Source organism: Eulemur rufifrons, chromosome 24 (genome assembly GCF_041146395.1).
Source record: "Eulemur rufifrons isolate Redbay chromosome 24, OSU_ERuf_1, whole genome shotgun sequence".
NCBI classification, from domain to species: Eukaryota; Metazoa; Chordata; class Mammalia; order Primates; family Lemuridae; genus Eulemur; species Eulemur rufifrons.
This window is the reverse complement of record NC_091006.1, coordinates 9,173,050-9,190,989: the sequence shown is the minus strand read 5'-3', so window position 1 is coordinate 9,190,989 and position 17,940 is coordinate 9,173,050. Positions and strand designations below refer to the sequence as shown.

The following is a 17,940-nucleotide window of genomic DNA, read 5'->3' as shown; positions in this document are numbered from 1 at the left end:
AGTGATAGATTAGATAACCATATCTACTTCCCATTGTCAGTGTCCCAAGGGTGAGAACTTTGCCCTGTTTCCGGCTGTGTCTCCAGCTCCTGGGCCACCCAGAGTGCTAGGATTACAGGCATGAGCCACCACGCCCGGCCTCAGTGAGCATTTTTAAACGATGAGAACAATTTTCCCACCTAACCACATAACAGTGATATCTACTTGTTTGGTTAAAGTGTTTTAAGGTAAATTATGTCTTTTCACCCCCAGATATTTCAGCATGCATCTCTATAATAAGGACGTTTTTCCACATAACCCCAATACCATTATCCTCCTGACGAAACTAACAAAAACCCTAATATTATCTAATAATCAGCCACATTCGACTTTCCCAACGGGACAAGTTTTCTCCCCATTTCACAGCGGAGGAGAGCGATTGCCCAAGGTCCCAGAGCAGGAAGAGACAGAACCGGGATTTGCATCGAGGCAGTCCAGGAACGTCGCTGCGACCGCGACAGCGGCTGGGTGACTCAGGGCCGAGCCAGGCCCCTTACAGCGGGACGACCGCGCCCGGGAAAGGGAAGTTTGGGGCGGGGGAGGCCCGTGGGGGAGGAGGGGGAAGCACCCACGCATCTGGGGCTGACTCGGTGTTTCGCAAAATGTCTGGGAGGGGCCCCCGAGGCCACAAAACTGCCGCCTTCCCGGGACCAGAAGAAGAGAAGAGGCGCAGGGAGGCGGCGCACGGAAGCGCCCTCCGGACATGGGCCGCCCGCTGCTGCCGCTGCTGCTGCTGCCCGCGCTGCTGCTGCTGGTTCAGACGTGCATCCCAGGTAGGGGCCGTGTCCTGGACACCCGCGCTGGCAACAGGGTCTGGGCGGGGTCGGGGGGGCCGGGTCTGATGAGTTGGGGGAATGCGGTTCAGTCCAGCGCCGCCCCCAATCAATAATCATGCTCGCGCCGTCTGCAGCCCCCCGCAGCGCAGTACCTGCACGCCGCAGGTGCTCGGGAAATACGAGTCGAGCCCAGGCATTTAACGACAGGAACCACAGCCTGTTCGTGAGCGCTCTCTTTACTCCAGGCGCTCTTTTAAACTCCTTCCTTGCAGTTTCAAACTAGCCGGATGGGACTATTATTAACTCCGTTTCACGGAGGAGGAAACGGAGCCTCCAAGAGGCGAAGTAATCGGCCCCAGCCGCACCGCCAATCCCTGAGTCAGGGGCTCTGCCCCCCCGCCCCCAGCGCGCCCCACCCCGCGGACCCGCGTTTGCAGACAGGAGTCCCCCTTTTACCAAAGGTCTAAGGAGAGTACGACCGAGCGTCAGGCCCGGGGGCTGGGGACCCAGGGCCTGTTCCTCGAGGACCCTTCCCTTTCACTGCCCTCTCCCGGACTTGACCGTCGCACCTGCTTCCCCCGGAAAATGTTGGGGGATGAGTTTGAGAAACGAGAGGAATTCGAGAAGGAACTGAGTCAGGGCGGGGTGGGGGTATGCGGCGATGAATAACCTGGAAAGCTCTCGAGACCGCGGGAGGCTGAGAATGAGTAACGTGTCTAGAGAACTCCGAATTTGGGGCGGGAAAGCGACGCCCGGGAGGTTCATCCTGGACGAGCCTTGGGGCGGGGACACCGAAAGGGGTTACGGGCTCCGGGAGGGGGCTGGGGGCGGAGAGAGAACGCCCGGGAGGAGATAGGGGGCGGGGCTAGGACCGCGGGGAGGGGGCTGGGGGCGGAGAGAGAACGCCCGGGAGGAGATAGGGGGCGGGGCTAGGACCGCGGGGAGGGGGCTGGGGGCGGAGAGAGAACGCCCGGGAGGAGCTGGGGGCGGGGCTAGGACCGCGGGGAGGGGGCTGGGGGCGGGACTGGAATGTCGGGGAGGAGCTGGGGGCGGGGCTAGGATATCTGGGAGGAGCGGGGGGGCGGGGCTAGGATATCTGGGCGGAGCAGGGGCGGGGCTAGGATATCTGGGAGGAGCGGGGGGCGGGGTTCAGGGAAGGCGGGGCTGAAACCTTGGAGAGGAGCAAGAGGGCAGGAAGGGAACATTAAGGGAAACCAGAGGGTTTGAGATTAGAATTTCGGAAGGGCTGATGGGGTGGGATTAGAATTTCAGAATAAACTGGCGGGCGAGGAGAGGCTATGGAGGAGGGTAGGATCTGGGGCCGCGAGTTGGGGAATAATTCCACTAGGGCACTGGGAGATCAGGGTGGGCTGTGGCTAGAACGCCCCTTGCGGAATTGCAGAGGCGGAATAGACCTAGGGCCGGTGGGGTGCGGGAAAGGACCTAAATGGAGCCTCTCCTGATAGAGGGGGCGGGGACAGGACTTTCAGGATAGACCCCGCGCGAAGACAGAATTTAAGGGAAAACGGGCCAGGACAGGACTCTGGGGAGAGACGTGTGGGCGGAGATGGAACGGTCGGGTGGGTGCGCAGAGGTAGAACGTGGGCGAGGGTAGACTGGCAAATACAGCCAGTCGGAACCCAGCAGAACGTGCAGCACGAACCTGAGTGGACGGGGCCGGGAGACGTGGTTCTGGTTTGGGGGCACGAGAGGGCAAGAGGGGGATCCTGGCACGGAGCATATGACCACCTCTTCTCTCCTCTCTGTCCGCCTCCCTTCAGCTTCCTGGGGCCTGCAGTGCATGCGGTGTGAGAGCAGCGGGCATTGCCAGGTGGAGGAGTGCGCGCCGGGCCAGGACCTCTGCAGGACCACGGTCATGCGCATATCCGAAGGTGGGCTCCAGCACGACAGGACACGTGAGTGACCAAGGATCCTCTCACCAGTAATTAGGGCAAAGCAAACTAAAACAAGAAGAAGAGCCCGTGTCACACCCACCAGACTGGCAGGCATTTAAAAATCTGACAATACCAGGGTTGGTGAAAATGTGGAGCGACAGACCCTGTGGTGGGGGGTAAACTGGCGATTCCACCACCCAGAGCGATTTGGCAAAGTGTGATACAAATGCAGATCGGCATGCCCTAATTAGCCAGCAGTGCAACTCCTAGGAATGTAGACATGCCAGAGAACGTTGGTCACATATGTTTAAGAACACATGTTTAAGAATGTTCATAGCAGCAGTGTTTGTGACATGGAAAATTGGAAACAAACTCCATCCAGTCTGTCAGCAGCAGAGGAGAAACGCTGTGGTGTAATCACATAAAGGAATGCTCTGCCCCAGTTTAAATAAACGAACTGGAGCTGCAGATATCAATGTGAACACATCTCAAAAACATAAGGTTGAGAGAAAAAAAAAACATTGCAGAATATGACACCTTTTAATATAAGCTTTTAAAAAGGTGAAACAATAGTATATACTGTTATGCATTCATGGTGTAAGAATTACCTACACCAGTGGTTGCTGCAAGACAGGGCATGAGAGGAGCGGGATTGGGAGGTGTGAACAGGGGACTTTAACAGTATCTTTTATTTATTTATTTTTGAGACAGGGCCCTACTCTGTCACCCAGACTGGAGTGCAGTGGCGTGATCACAGCTCACTGCAACCTCCAACTCCCAGCCTCAAGGGATCCTCCTGGCTCAGCCTCCCAAGTAGCTATGATTACAGGCACACATGCCACGCATGCGTAATTTTTTAAAATTTTTTGTAGAGGCCAGGCGCAGTGGCTCACGCCTATAATCCTAATACTTTGGGAGGCCGAGGGAGGAGGATCGCTTGAGGTCAGGAGTTGGAGACCAGCCTGAACAAGAGCAAGATCACATCTCTACTAAAAATAGAAAAATTAGTGGGGCATGGAGGCACATGCCTATAGTCCCAGCTACTTGGGAGGCTAAGGCAGGAGGATTGCTTGAGCCCAGGAGTTTGAGGTTCCCATGAGCTGGGCTGACACCATTACACTCTAGACAAAGCAACTCTCTATCTCAAATAAATAAATAAATAAATAATTTTGTAGAGACAGGTTTTGCTGTGCTGCCCAGGATGGGCTCAAACAATTCTCCTGCCTCGGTCTCTCAAAGTGCTGGGATTATAGGCATGAGCCACCACGCCTGACTGACAGTATATTTTAAATTCCATTTCTTTTTTTTTTTTTTTTTTTTTTTGAGACAGAGTCTCACTCTGTTGCCCGGGCTAGAGTGAGTGCCGTGGCGTCAGTCTAGCTCACAGCAACCTCAAACTCCTGGGCTTAAGCGATGCTACTGCCTCAGCCTCCCGAGTAGCTGGGACTACAGGCATGCGCCACCATGCCCGGCTAATTTTTTCTATATATATATTTTAGTTGTCCATATAATTTCTTTCCATTTTTAGTAGAGACGGGGTCTCGCTCTTGCTCAGGCTGGTCTCGAACTCCTGACCTCGAGCGATCCACCCGCCTCGGCCTCCCAGAGTGCTAGGATTACAGGCGTGAGCCACCGCGCCCGGCCTAAATTCCATTTCTTATAAAAAATATGTGAAACAAATATAGCAAAATGCTAAAATTTTACAAAGTTGGGTGATGAATGTGCAGTAGGTGTTATATCATTCTCTTATACTTTTTGGCATTCGCAAAGCATTCCCCTTTAGAAATTCCCTTTAGAGGCCTCTCCCTGCTGAGATCACTAAACTGGGGTAGGGGGTGAGGGGTAGATGAATCCAGAAAGTCCCAGTGATACTGCTGTCACTAAGAGAGCAGGATGCCCATGTGTGGAGGGTGGGGAGGTGGGGATAATTCTAGATAGAGTTGGACCAAAACAAGAGGAGAGCCCTGGCAAGGATCAGCCCTGGGAGTGGGTGACCTTGAGACCAGGGTGCTGGTTGGGCCCAGGGGAGCCTCTGGGGTACTGAAGATCCGTTTCTCCCAGAAGAGGAAGAGCTGGAGGTGGTGGTGAGAGGCTGCGCCTACCCAGAGAAGACCAACAGGACCATGAGCTATCGGACTGGTTTGCAGATCATCACCCTTACAGAGACTGTGTGTGGGACAAATTTTTGCAACCGGCCCAGACCTGGTGAGTAAGGCAGCCCTCGCCATCCCCAACCCCAAACCATCCCCGACTCAACCTCATCATCATCCCAATCCTCTCCCCAATTTTATACCACTCCAACCCCAGCTCCATGCCCTACACCAGTTCCACCTCCAGCTCAAACACACCTCCAGCCCCGCTCACCCGCACCCCCAGCTCAACCTCACCTCCAGTCACACCCCCCACTTCGTTTTACCCCAACACTCTCTCCAACTCAAACACATCCTTATTCTAAACACAGCTCTAACCTCATTCCCACGTCAACCCCACCCTCATCTCAAACTATCCGCCATCCTGCCCCCAACTACAAACTTATCCTCATCCCTGACCCTGTCTCCATCCCGCACGTTTGTCTGTGTGGCTATTATGTACCAGATGCAACACCTGCCCTCAACAAGCCCACACTCACGCTTGAGACGTGGGTGAGTTGTCTCACTGACATTTGTCCATCTGATTTTTTTCTGTGGGGACAAGAGGTGGTTCAAGCAATAGATGCTGAGGGGCCAAGGTACAAGCAGAGACTCAAAGCCCTTAAGAGAAGTCAAAAGAGGGTCGCCGTGGGCTGTGAGAGTCCCCTGGAATAGATGGTCTTTGACTTGGGCAGTTAAAAAAAAAAAAGTGAAGAAATTTCCATAAGCCACTTTTTTGAGTGTCATGGCTTCAGGCTCTGGTCAGTTTTTTTTTTAAAAAAAGACTTAGAAAGGGTCAAATTCTCCCAAATTGCCACAGGAGAGGAAGGGTGGGGAAAGAAGAGATCCATGGTGCGTGGTCAGCAGAGATTCCTCTTCCTGGCCTTGGTGAGGAAGGAAATTGGTTAAGGCCAGTCCAGTCACAGTGACGTCGGTAAGCAGAGGGCCTGCGTTTGCTGTCAGGGTGACGTCGGTAAGCAGACTGCCTGCATTCGCACTGGGGTTTCTTTGTTCCTCATCCAGCCTGATTCCGCCTGATTTTCATGCATCCTCACCACAAACTTTCATCCGTTGGCAGGGCTGAATCAGATGGTTATTTTTAAGGAAGTGATAAGAGAGAGGACATTGGCTTCCTCTCTCCGTGAAATGTGCTTAAGGAGAGCACTAATACCTGGGTCTGAGTAATGCATCTAATCAGAGATGATAGTTAAAATATTTAACAATATTGGTCAGTGTCAGAACAAAGCCCTGGAGACCCCCTGCTGGGCTGGTGTTACCCTTTCAATGACGGGTCACAGGGACATGAGGGTTAATAACTGATGGGCCTATATCATCCCCATTTCTAATGCCATCTTACCCTGCTTATGGCAACTCGAATAGTTGGTTAGACTGCACTCTGTACTTACATGATGCTGGGGACACAGCAGTGACCAAGACAGTCTCAGGCCCTGCCTCCATGGCGCTCACAGCCCAGTGTGTGCTGGAAGTGTGTGACAGACCCCTCACCGGCCACCAGCTGGTTAGATTAGTCAGGGCTGTGAGGGCAGAAGCACAGACAGAGGGGTCAGGGTGGGATCAGGGAAGAAGACAGACTGTGGGACCCCCGAGGAGACACCCGACTCAGGTCAGGGAAGGTTCCTAGAGGAAGCAACAGCTAAACAGGATCTTCAGGGATGACTAGGAGTCTGTTAAAAAGCCAGTAGGAAGGGTCTTCCAGCTGAGGAAGCAGGAAGGCCCAGAAGTGGGCAAAAGTAGTGTGTCTGGGGGAAGGAAAAAATGGGGTGCGATGAGCCAGTGAACTTGGCGAGGTCATGTTACATGGGGCCGTCCAGGCCATGGTGAGGATGAATACATAGACCTTGTCCCAGGAGCAGTGGGGTGTCACAGAAGGGTTTTAAGTAGCGTATGTCATGATCACATTTGTATTTTTAACAAATTATCCTGACCTCATGACAGAAGATAGGCTGGAGGGAAGCAAGAGTAAACGAAGGGAAACAAACTTGGAGGTGGGTGAGGTTGTCCAGGTGGAAAAGAGGGTGGTCAGACCAGGGTGTCGGCCAGGAGAGAAGTGGGTGGATTTACCTGCTGTTTGGCAGGTAGACGAGCAGGCCGCAGTGATGGGTTAGATGTGGTGAGGAGACCTGCGGTTCTGATCATGATGAAGTCACTTGTGTCAGACGAGCCCTCCTGCCGATGACAGCTACAAACACTGGACAAGTAACAAACAGTTATTTGAGGTCACTGGAGAGCAGCAAATGAAGGGAGGAACTTGAGGTGCTAGAATCTTTGAAATAAGGGAAGCGTAGAAGACAACCTGGCTTTTTCCTTGAGTGCACTTTCCAATCTGCTGCTGTGAAGGGGAAATAGAGCCCAAACAGAAAGAGAGTCGCTAGACTGAGAAGGCAGAGGTTGGCGTTTGGGGCTGCCAGCATGTCTGGAAGAGTTAAAATCCTGGAATGGATGGGACCACAGAAAAGGGAGTCCCCAATCTGCAAATAAATTTCCCTCAAGTCGTTGGCAAGCTGTGCATGCCTAGAATGAGAGTCCAAGAAACTCGGCAGAAAAAATAGTAGCTGGGAAGCTACAGAAGCGAGCAAGGCTTCCAGCAGGCATGTGATGCTGGGGAGACAGAGGTTGCCAAGCAGAAGAGGCCTAGGGAAGCACATCGGGCCTTCCCTTCGGACCACACCCTAGGGGTAAGGGCAAGGCTGAATTAGATCAGCCCTAAACAAGCCTAAGTCTCATCCTTGACAGGAAGAAGACCTAATCCTCTTTGGAAGAAGATAACATCATTTGAGTCTTTACTTATTTTCATCTATGATGTCTGGCATCTGGTTGGAACTTACAAGACAGCTGAGCATGGTGGTACATACTTGTAGTCCCAGCTACATGGGAGGCTGAGGCAGGAGGATTGCTTGAGCCTAGGAGTTCTGGGCTGTAATATGATATGCTGAACGAGTGTCCGCACTAAGTTTGGCATCATTATGGTGACCTCCAGAGAGTGAGGGACTACCAGATTGCCTAGGGAGGGGGAAACCATCCCAGGTCAGAAATAGAGTAGGTCAAAACTCCTCTTCTGATCAGCTGTGGGATTGAGCCTGTGAATAGCCAGTACATGCCAGCCTGGGCAACATAGCAAGACCTCATCTCTTAAAAACAACAAAGGCGACAGAAACTTACAAGGTATCCTGAAGAAAATTAAACCAGAAACCAAGAGAAAAATCCAACAATAGAAACAGATTCATAGTGACTCAGATATTAAAATTGCTATGATCAGTATGTTCAAGAAACAGTAGAAAGAATAAGTTTCAGCATCTGGAATCCATTTTTTAAAAGAGACAGCAAATATAGAACAATGAGTGAAATGACGAACTCAACAGATGTGCTTAACAGAGATTAGAAACAGCAGAGCAAGAGGACTAAAGAACTAGAAGACAGGACAGTAGACGCAGCCAGACTGATGCATAGATATGGAGGATGAAGGGATCTGCCAGGTTTCTGCCCTGGGTGGGGCCACCTCTGAGATGGGGAATTCAGGAGGAGGAGGTGCAGGTCTGGGAGGAGATGGAGAATTTATTTTGGGGCTGGTGTTCAAGGGATAGCCAGGGGGCGTCCAAAAGGCAGTTGGGGGTACAGGTCTGGAGCTCAGAGAGAAGTCTGAACTGGAGAGAGATTTGTGAGTGACCAGCAGATAGTGGAAATGAAACCATGTCAACAGATAAAATCCCTATAGGAGAGAGTCTATACCATGAGAAATTAAAAGGGCTTAAGACAGAGTCCTAAGGGTCACCTGCATTTAGAAGAGTGGTGTAAGAATAAGAATTCACAAAGGAGACCCTTGGGTGGTGTGAGACAGCTGTTTGGGAAATGACGGCAATTCATGTTTTCATTTTCATGAAAGTTTGTGTGAGAATACATGGGTTATTGGCCTTGGAGTTATTTTTCCTTGGGAGGGATGATTTGGCTTTGGATGTAAATGATTCACCTAATTAGAGCCAGCGGCCTGCCAGTTGAGAGCTTTGGCTGAGATAGCCCTCTCACTTCCTTAAGACTTGGCCTAGACTCAGCTTGGATATCTTGGGTCAGGAAAGGGAGGGCATGCCAAGCATGGGAAATGGTGTGAACCAAGGCCTGGGCAGAGGAATGACTTTGGTGTTTCCAGGGAAAGGAAATTGATCCAGTTGGCCAAGACCGGAAGGTGTGCGCAAAAGGCAAAGTTATCACAAATCAATCAAGTGAGCCTTTGATCCCTGAGACAGTTAGGTAGCGATCAGTTATCTATTGCTACATTACAGATTGCCTCAAAACTTAAAGATAAGAATATATTATTTCCTAAAGTTTCTGAAGGTTAAGCATCCTGGAACAGCTTAGCTAGGTGGTTTGGACTCAGGATCAGGATCCTTCATGACACTGCAGTCAAGATGTCAGGTGGGGCTACAGTCATCTGAAGGATCCTAAGGTAGCTTCACTCACATGGGTGATCCCCTCCCATGGCTTTGACAAAGGCCTCAGTTCCTCGCCATGTAGATCTCTCCACGGTGCTGCTTTAGTGTCCTTACAATATGGCTGTGGCTTCCTCCAGAGCAAGTGATCTGAGAGAGAGACCCAGGCAGAAATTGCCATGTCTTCTATGATCTAGCCACAGAGGGCACACACCATCTTTTCCACGGTATCCTATTGGCTACGTAGGTCAGCCTTATTCTTTATGGGAAGAGACTACACAAGGGCAGGTATACCAGGAAGCAGAGATCATTGGGAGCTGTCTTGGAGACTGCCTACCACAGGGAACAATAGAAGGGTTTTAAGTAATTGTTCATTCATTCATTTAATGAATATTTATTGGATATCGTCTCAGGCCCTGGCCCTGTCCCTGCCTTCCTAGGCTCATAGTTTGGTAGAGGAGACAGATCCGTCACCACACAGTGATGACCCAGAGTGGACAAGACTGGAATGGGGGAGTCCAGGGGCCTGTGGTAGCTCAGAAGGGGTACCTGATCCAGCCTGGTGGGTCAGGGAGGGCTTCCTAGAGCAGGTGAAATTGGAGATGACACCTGAAGAATGAGGACTTAGGGAAAGTAGGAAGCAAGGGAAAGGTGTTCTAGGCAAAGGCAACAGCGTATGGAAAGGCATGGATGCCAGGCAGCATGTATATCCATGGGCTGTGGGAAGTCAGTGTGGCGTAGAGTCAGAGGGGCTAGTGGAGGTGGATGAGGCAGGAGAAGTGGCCAGGACCTAGCCTTTGATGGGCCTTGAATGCCACACTGAAGAGCCTAGATTTTATTTTGAGGGCAGTAGGGAGCCATGGAAGGGTTTTGAGCAGAGGAGAGATGTGAGTATTAGAAACATATCTAATAGGGTCAGGTGGGAATGCACTGGGTTGGGAGTGGGGTTGCAAGAATGGAAACCAGGAGGCTAGGGAGCTAGCTGGTGTTGAAGGAGGTCTGAGCTGGACCAAGGCATGGGGCTGGACAGGAGGGGATAGATTCTAGAAAAGTTCAGGAGGCAGAATGAGCAGGGCTTGCTGATTGGCTAAAGGGTAGGGTAACAAGGCGTCGATGCTGAGATGAGTCCTCAGGGAGCTGGAGCTCCAGGATTCTCCCCACGGAGTCTCACCCTCCTGCCCTTCTTCCAAACAGGCCGCCGCGCTCCCTCCTTTCCCCGAAGCCGTTACCTTGAATGTGTTTCCTGCGCCTCATCAGACATGAGCTGTGAGAGGGGCCGGGAACAGAGCCTCCAGTGCGGTAGCCCTAAAGAACAGTGCCTGGAGGTGGTGACCTACCGGAGCCTGGAAGGTGAGCCCCAACCTACCAGCAATGCCTCCTCCCTGCTTTGCTCCTCCCCAAGCCTGCACTTAACAGCAACCCCAAAATAACAGGGATTTAAGCGAGGGAGAAAGTTAGTTCTCTCACACAGAAAATGCCCAGTGACAGGAAGTCCAGGGCCACTAGGACAGTTTAAGAGTCACCGGGTATCCAGATGCCTTCTGATTTCTTAGATATCACTTCCATTCTCAAGACTGCCTCATAGTCGAAGATGGCTGCCGGAGCTCCAGGCCTCAGGTCCAAGTTCCAGGAATGAGGACGGGGAAAGGGGGCAAAAAAGGAACACCCCTCCTTTTGTGAGAGTTCTCCTTTCAGAAAGTCTTCATAAAGCACTTCTACTTATATCACAGTGGCCAGAACTTCATCACATGACTATAGCTAGGGAGGATGGAAAATGGTCTTTCTGCTAAATATACGACTGCCCTAAATAAAATGAGGGTCCTATGATGAAGACTGAAGCAGGCCGGGCGCGGTGGCTCACGCCTGTAATCCTAGCACTCTGGGAGGCCGAGGCGGGTGGATCGCTCAAGGTCAGGAGTTCGAGACCAGCCTGAGCGAGACCTCGTCTCTACTAAAAATAGAAAGACATTATATGGACAACTAAAAATCTATATAGAAAAAATTAGCCGGGCATGGTGGCGCATGCCTGTAGTCCCAGCTACTCGGGAGGCTGAGGCAGTAGGATCGCTTAAGCCGAGGAGTCTGAGGTTGCTGTGAGCTAAGCTGACGCCACGGCACTCACTCTAGCCTGGGCAACAAAGTGAGACTCTGTCTCAACAAAAAAAAAAAAAAAAAAAAAAAAAAAGACTGAAGCAGAGAGGGGTTGAATGCCTGCTATGGTGGGCAAATCCAGTTTCAGCCCCTCATCCACAATCTAACCTCTGACCTTTCACCCCTGCCCCCCATAGGGGATGTCAATGATGAGCAACACTCCCGCGGCTGTGGCTACCTTCCTGGCTGCCCAGGCCCCACCGGCTTCCACAACAACCACACCTTTCACTTTCTGCAGTGCTGCAACACCACCAAATGCAACGGGGGCCCAGGTAAAGGGCTGGGGACCTGGCGTGGGGCCTGGGACGGGGCAGGGAGGTGCACTCGGGCAGACTGCCACTCAGTCACGGTCAGGCAAACCATTCCCCTCTGAGCCTTGTTTTCTCTTCTGAAAAATGGGCATATCTGATCCTCATCTTGCCGCCCCCAAAAAATGTTTTTAAAAAGTGGACATACCAAACCTTCTCAAAGAAGAATTTTGTGGGAATTCATTGAGATTGTCAACCCCTCACTGAGACCTGTGCTTTCTCCCTCTTCTATATCTTTCTTGAATCCTTCTACTCCCCACCACCTCCACTGCCACCTCTGGGCCAAGCCACCACGACTGCTTGCCCAGGTTGTTGCAATGACCTCCTCCCTGGTCTCCCTGCCACCTCTGCTACCCTACAGCCAAGCCTCAACCCAGCAGCAAGAATGATTTAAAAGAAAAAAAAAGCAAAAGGGAAACGTTCGCTGGCCCGCCCCTCCAATGTAATGCACATCCCTTGTGTTACTCCGTCTCCATAAACCAGCCCTGTCCAACAGGACTTTCTGTAGAAGTGGAAATGTGGTGTGTCTGCGCTCTGTCCAACATCGTAGCCACTACTGTACATGGCTATTGAGCACTTGCAATGCGAACTGAATTTTAACATTCTATTTAATATTAATGTATTTAAATTTAAATTTAAATAACCACATGTGGTCAGTGGCTACCATATTGGACAGCGTAGCTCTAAATTGTAAATCGTGTGTGGGCAGCAACACAGTTTTGTCTTACACAGTTGCTTACGCAGTGCCCGGCGTAGTAGTGCCTGGCCAGAAATGGGGCTCCTGGTGGGGAGTTGGGAGTTGGGAGTTGGGGTTTCTCTCAAGCCTTTGAGAACTCCCCCAAAAGAAAGTGCCACTCCAGCACCTGACCACAAGGTGGCTCCATCACATCTCAGGCTGACAGTAGGAGTCCTAGGGTGGAAATGCAAGGAAGGAGGGACCCACGTGCTAATTTCCTTGGTCTCTGTGTCTCTTGTCTTCTCCTAAGTCGTGGAGCTTCAAAACCTGCCACTGAATGGCTTTCAGTGTTACAGCTGTGAGGGGAACAGCACCCATGGGTGTTCCTCCGAAGAGACGTCCCTCATTGACTGCCGAGGCACCATGAATCAATGTCTGGAAGCCACTGGCACTAATGGTGAGGCCCTTTGGGAGGGTAAGAGGGGACACTTATTGGGGGGAAGGGGGGGTCTGCAGGAGGTTGACTTCCAGTTAGGCTGGACTTACTGAGATGGATCTTCCTGTGGGAAAGGTGGAACTTCCTTCTGAGGGTGCAAAATTGTAGCAAGGAATTGGGACTTGTCATCAGGAAATGGACATTTCTGCCATAGAAAAGTGGAATTTTTTAGTGGCGGGATTTCCCATAGGTGGATTGGACCTGCTGTGGACATCTTGGGCTTCCATCCTGTGCCGTCCTCCAAGCTTTTGGCCTCAAAACTCCTTCGTGCTCTTAAAAATTACTGTTTATGTCAGTGATTTCTATAGATATATACTGCATTAGAAATCAAAACTGAGATATTTTTAAAAGGCTTATCTATTTATTAATTCTTTTAAAATAACAAAAATTCATTACACATTAACATATTTTTTTATGAAAAATGACTGTATTTTCCAAAATGAGAAAATGTAAGAAGCCTGGCATTGTTTTACGGTGTTGCATGTCTCTTTAATGTCTGGCTTAATAGAAACAGCTGGATCCTCACAGCTGCTTCTGCTTTCAGTCTGTTGCAATATCACACGTCCTGAAGTCTCTGGAAAACTCCATTGTACACTTATGAAAGCAAAAAAGCCAAATGTTTTAGTCCTATTACGAGAATAATTTTGGCTTCACAGATCTCCTGAAAGGGTCTTGGGAACCCCCCCCAAGGGGTCCCCGGAGCACACTTTGAGAACTGCTGCTTTCTCCAGGTGGCAGTGAAGGTGGCCCCGACCACAAGATGGCACGCCACCTACTTGAGAATTCCAGGCCCAGGCCCAAGAGCTGGGAGTCTGACTCAGTCTTCTCTTTCCTCCAGGGCCGGGGACCCCAAGCTACACAGTAAGAGGCTGTGCAACCGATTCATGGTGCCAACGCGTCCACGTGGCTGATGCCTTCAGCCTGACCCATCTCAATGTCACATGCTGTCATGGAAGTGGCTGTAACCACCCGGCCCGGGATGTCCAGCACCGCAGAGGGGGTGCCCCTCGGCCTGGCCCTGCCCACGTCAGCCTCACTGTCACCCTGCTAATGACTGCCAGACTGTGGGGAGGCACTCTCCTCTGGACCTGAACCCAACCCCCCCATCTCTAGCCCGGCTGGATCCGGGGGACTCCTTTGCCTTTCCCTCAGCTCTCAGCCCTGCAAACTTACTGTGTGACCTCAAGCCGGTGTGCCAACCTCTCTGGGCCTCAGTTTTCCCAGCCATCAAATACTTATCTGATTGAGTTGTTGTAAGAACCAGAGAAGAAAAGCTGTAGAAAAGATGTGGGCCAGCAGGAGAGCTGTAGTTATGAATGCCGCTATTGTTGTTATTATTAATTAATATTCATATTATTTATTTTATACTTAAATAAAGATTTTTTTTATACTTAAAGATTTTTGTACCCGTGAACAAAGCCGGGTCTGCCCTTTTATCTGTCTTTGGGAGGATGAATGGTGGGGGGCACCTTTCCACAGGCTTTTGGAATTAGAGGTCACGTTGTAGGACCCAGGCATTTGAAGGCCCTGCCTGGGGGGCAGTCCCTGTGGGCTTCTGCCCTAAGCTGCCTCCACAGCTATTTCTGGCTTCCAAATGCAACCTTCCAACTCACCCACCCAACACTAACCATCCAGTCTCTTGCCCTAAACTTCAAAGGTTAAGACTATTTTGTTGTTCTAAGGAGACACGTCTGTGTTTCCCAGGGTGCTCTGGGACAGGAGATGGACAGGAGACAAACTGAGGGCCAGAACACCCTTGATGCACTGCAGTGAGAAATGACTGGACTGCGCCTCCCATGATGCTCTCGGGGCAGGGGATAAAAGCTGGGCTGTATTTCCCAGGATGCCTTAGGACTGTCAGACAAAAAGCCACAACTACCATTTCAATGGCACTCTTGGAGCACAATATGGAAGAATTCCTGTTTCCCATGATTTGAGACAAAATTATATTCCCCATGGCGCTTTCTGGTTAACGAAGAAAAAAATAGGACATCTTCCATGGTATTTGGGGGCGAGTGAGGGACAGGGTTTCTTTTTAGGACTCCCTCCAATCACATATCACCATCTGTCATTGTGGCAGCTTAAAGAGGTGGGCTCTGCACCTCCGCCTGTTGAATGTGAATAACTTTGTGACTGCATTGACCAATAGGATGTGGTGGAAGTTTTCCTGTGGCATGTTCTGAAGCCAGGCTTTTACAAACTACTGTCTTCCACTTCCTTTTTTTTTTTTTTTTTTGAGGCAGAGTCCTGCTCTATCACCCTGGCTAGAGTGCCGTGGTGTCAACCTAGCTCACAGCAACCTCAAACTCCTGGGCTCAAGCGATCCTCCTGCCTCAGCCTCCCAAGCAGCTGGGACTACAGGCATGCGCTACCATGCCCGGCTAATTTTTTCTATATATATTTTTAGTTGTCCATATAATTTCTTTCTATTTTTAGTAGACATGGGGTCTCGCTCTTGCTCAGGCTGGTCTCGAACTCCTGAGCTCAAATGATCCGCCAGCCTCGGCCTCCCAGAGTGCTAGGATTACAGGCGTGAGCCACCACGCCCAGCCTGTCTTCCACTTCCTGAATCTCGGAACGCTCAGTCTGGGGAAGCCAGTTGCCATGTAAAAGTCCTACTACCCTGAGACTGCCATGCTGTAAGGAAGCCCAGGCTACTCATGTATAGATAAGATACCACATGGACAGAAAGCCCCAGATGTTTCAGCCTTCTCAGCCCAGGTACCAGACAAGTGGGTGAAGGAGCCACCTTGAACATGCAGCCCCAGCAGATATGATATGGAGAAGAAAACCAGGAAATCCAGCTATATGAGTTTCCTAGGGCTGCCATGATAAATTACTATTAATATAAACTTACAAACTAGGTGGCTTAAAACAACAGAAAGTTATTCTCTCATAGTTCTGGATGCCAAAAGTCCAAAACCAAGGTGTTGGCAGAGCTATGCTCCCTCTAAAGCCTCTGGGGAAGAACACTTCCTTGCCTCCCTTTGGCTTCTGATGGTTGCCAGAAATCCTTGGCATTCCTAGCTGACAGCACATCACTGCAATCTCTACCTCTGTCTTCACATGGCCTTCCGCCCTGTGAGTGTGGCTGTGTGTTTCCAAATGTCTCTCTCTTCTTAGAATGACATCAATCACTGCATTTAGAGCCCACCCTAATCTAGTAGGGATTCATCTAATCATTAATGTAATCACATCTGCAAAGACTTTATTTCCAATAAGGTCGCATGCATAGATACCAGGGGTTAGCATTTCAACATGTATTTTAGGAGGACAAAATTCAATACCCATAATACCACTAAAAGCCTCAGATATATGGCCCCTAGATGAGTATCCCCTCCATCTCCATCTGTTCAAGCCAGTCCATTTTTGGCTCCAGTTCATCGTGAAGCAGATACTCACCAATCCTGCTCAAATTCCTGACCCATAGAATCAAGAAATAAAAAGGTTGTTGTTTGACGTCTCTGAGTTTTGGAGTATTTTGTTATTTGGCAATGGTTCACCGGAGCAGTCATGTTCTTGTTTGTTTTTTGCTAACTCTCCCCATTACAATCACCATGGAAGGTAAGGCCTTTTATTTGCTTGCTACTGTAGTCCTAGCGCCTGGCATAGCACCTGCACCATGGCAGGTGATGAAGAAAGAGAGGAGAGAAGGAAGGAAGGAAAGACTACATCTTCTATGGTGCCTTACAACAAAAACGGGGCCAGAACTAGCTCTCCCATGATGCCCTACAGCAGAGATGAGGCTAAGATGAAATTTTATGAGATGCTGCATAATTAAAATTGAGGAATTTCACCTTTCCCATGATGCCCTACAACAGATATTGAGGCTAGGGATACATCTCCCATGATGCCTAGCGATGGGTGTTGAGGTCGGGACTGGATGGCATCTCCCATGAGACCCTACGGCAGAGATTGGAGGCTAAGATTCCATCTCCCATTATGTCCTACAGTGGAGCTCAGAGGACAGAAATACACATTCCATGATGCCTTCCAGCAGGTACTGAGGCTATGGACCAGTTTCCCATCCTATACCTCAGCTTTTGATAGGACCTCGTTGCTAATGGCTCCCAAATTTTTGTTCAGGAACCTTTGGTTGCAAGAAATAAAATCTGTTTATGCTGACTTGGCAAAAACAACGTTATCAGAAGTTTAGAATCCAAGCAAGGCCTAGGTCTCCAGGCCTCACCAGGGACAGGAAACAATTGAAAAGCTGTGTAGAATCAAGGCTATCTCCTTCTTGCAGAATCTCAATCAATCGCTCTCTCTTGCTCTCTCTCTCTCTCTCTCTCTTTGAATGTGTGATTTCCCTCCTAGACTTCCACTTTATTTTTCTGTCTCTCCGCACACTACCTTCTTCTACTTCACAGGTAATAGCCAATTATGCCCACTGAGATGTTAAGTACCAAGAACTACTTGAGTCTCATTTCTAAAATTTTAGCCAAGAGATTCTGACTGGGTCCAGTGTGGGTCAAGGTTCTGTCCACAGTCTCCTCTACTTAGGCCAGTGAAGTTCACATCAAAGCCACTGCATGCAGTTGTTCAGGTCGTACACAAGCATCCCGTGCTCCCGCGGTCCTCGTGGTACGCTGCCCACTTGGCCAGAGCTTGGAAAACAGACTGCAAGAGAGATCCCACCACAAGGATGGAGGAGCCACTGAAAAAGAAAACCATTACTTAGAATGTTTTAATCAGCAAGTAGGGCTGCCTCCATGTACTCCGTGTGAACCACATGCGATACGGTGGCCAAGGCTGCACTTAAAACTCAAAATGGCTAAAGCAAAGAGGAAATTATCTCGCATAACAAGAGACCATGCACCAGGGCAGTCCCTGGGAAGGGCTGAGTCCAGTGCACACAGAGAGGGACACAGAGATGGGGCAGGAGAGTCCGGGCGGGGAGGAGCGGGGAGCTGGGACGCCAGGGCCTGGGAGGTGTTCACAGGGGCCTCACCCTCCCGAGGCCCGGAACTCAGGCTTCCTTCCAGTTGGTTCACTCTCATGCGGCCCCTCCCGGGGAATGACGCGGAA

General features: G+C 50.4%; 1 protein-coding gene across 4 annotated transcripts; it reads left to right on the top strand.

The window, feature by feature from the left end:
• The first annotated feature begins 742 nt into the window (after positions 1-742).
• On the top strand, positions 743-15,580 carry PLAUR (plasminogen activator, urokinase receptor). Of its 4 annotated transcripts, none has more exons than XM_069457522.1 (7): positions 743-812; positions 2,597-2,707; positions 4,772-4,915; positions 10,476-10,654; positions 11,587-11,704; positions 12,727-12,872; positions 15,488-15,580. In XM_069457522.1, exons 1-7 carry the CDS (start codon positions 743-745, stop codon positions 15,578-15,580), a joined length of 861 nt encoding a protein of 286 aa, XP_069313623.1. The 4 variants fall into 4 exon arrangements, with proteins under 4 accessions (XP_069313623.1, XP_069313620.1, XP_069313621.1 ...); XM_069457519.1 differs by lacking the exon at positions 15,488-15,580 and adding an exon at positions 13,751-14,221 and having other exon boundaries at positions 12,727-12,873; XM_069457520.1 differs by lacking the exons at positions 11,587-11,704; positions 15,488-15,580 and adding an exon at positions 13,751-14,221 and having other exon boundaries at positions 10,476-10,637; positions 12,724-12,873.
• Positions 15,581-17,940: the final 2,360 nt, after the last annotated feature.

Excerpts from the sequence above, each read along its gene's own strand:
- PLAUR (XM_069457519.1), top strand. The coding sequence starts at position 743 with ATGGGCCGCCCGCTGCTGCCGCTGCTGCTGCTGCCCGCGCTGCTGCTG. Across the intron at positions 2,708-4,771 it reads GGTCATGCGCATATCCGAAG|AAGAGGAAGAGCTGGAGGTG; the intron begins GTGGGCTCCAGC and ends CGTTTCTCCCAG. Across the intron at positions 12,874-13,750 it reads GGAAGCCACTGGCACTAATG|GGCCGGGGACCCCAAGCTAC; the intron begins GTGAGGCCCTTT and ends TCTTTCCTCCAG.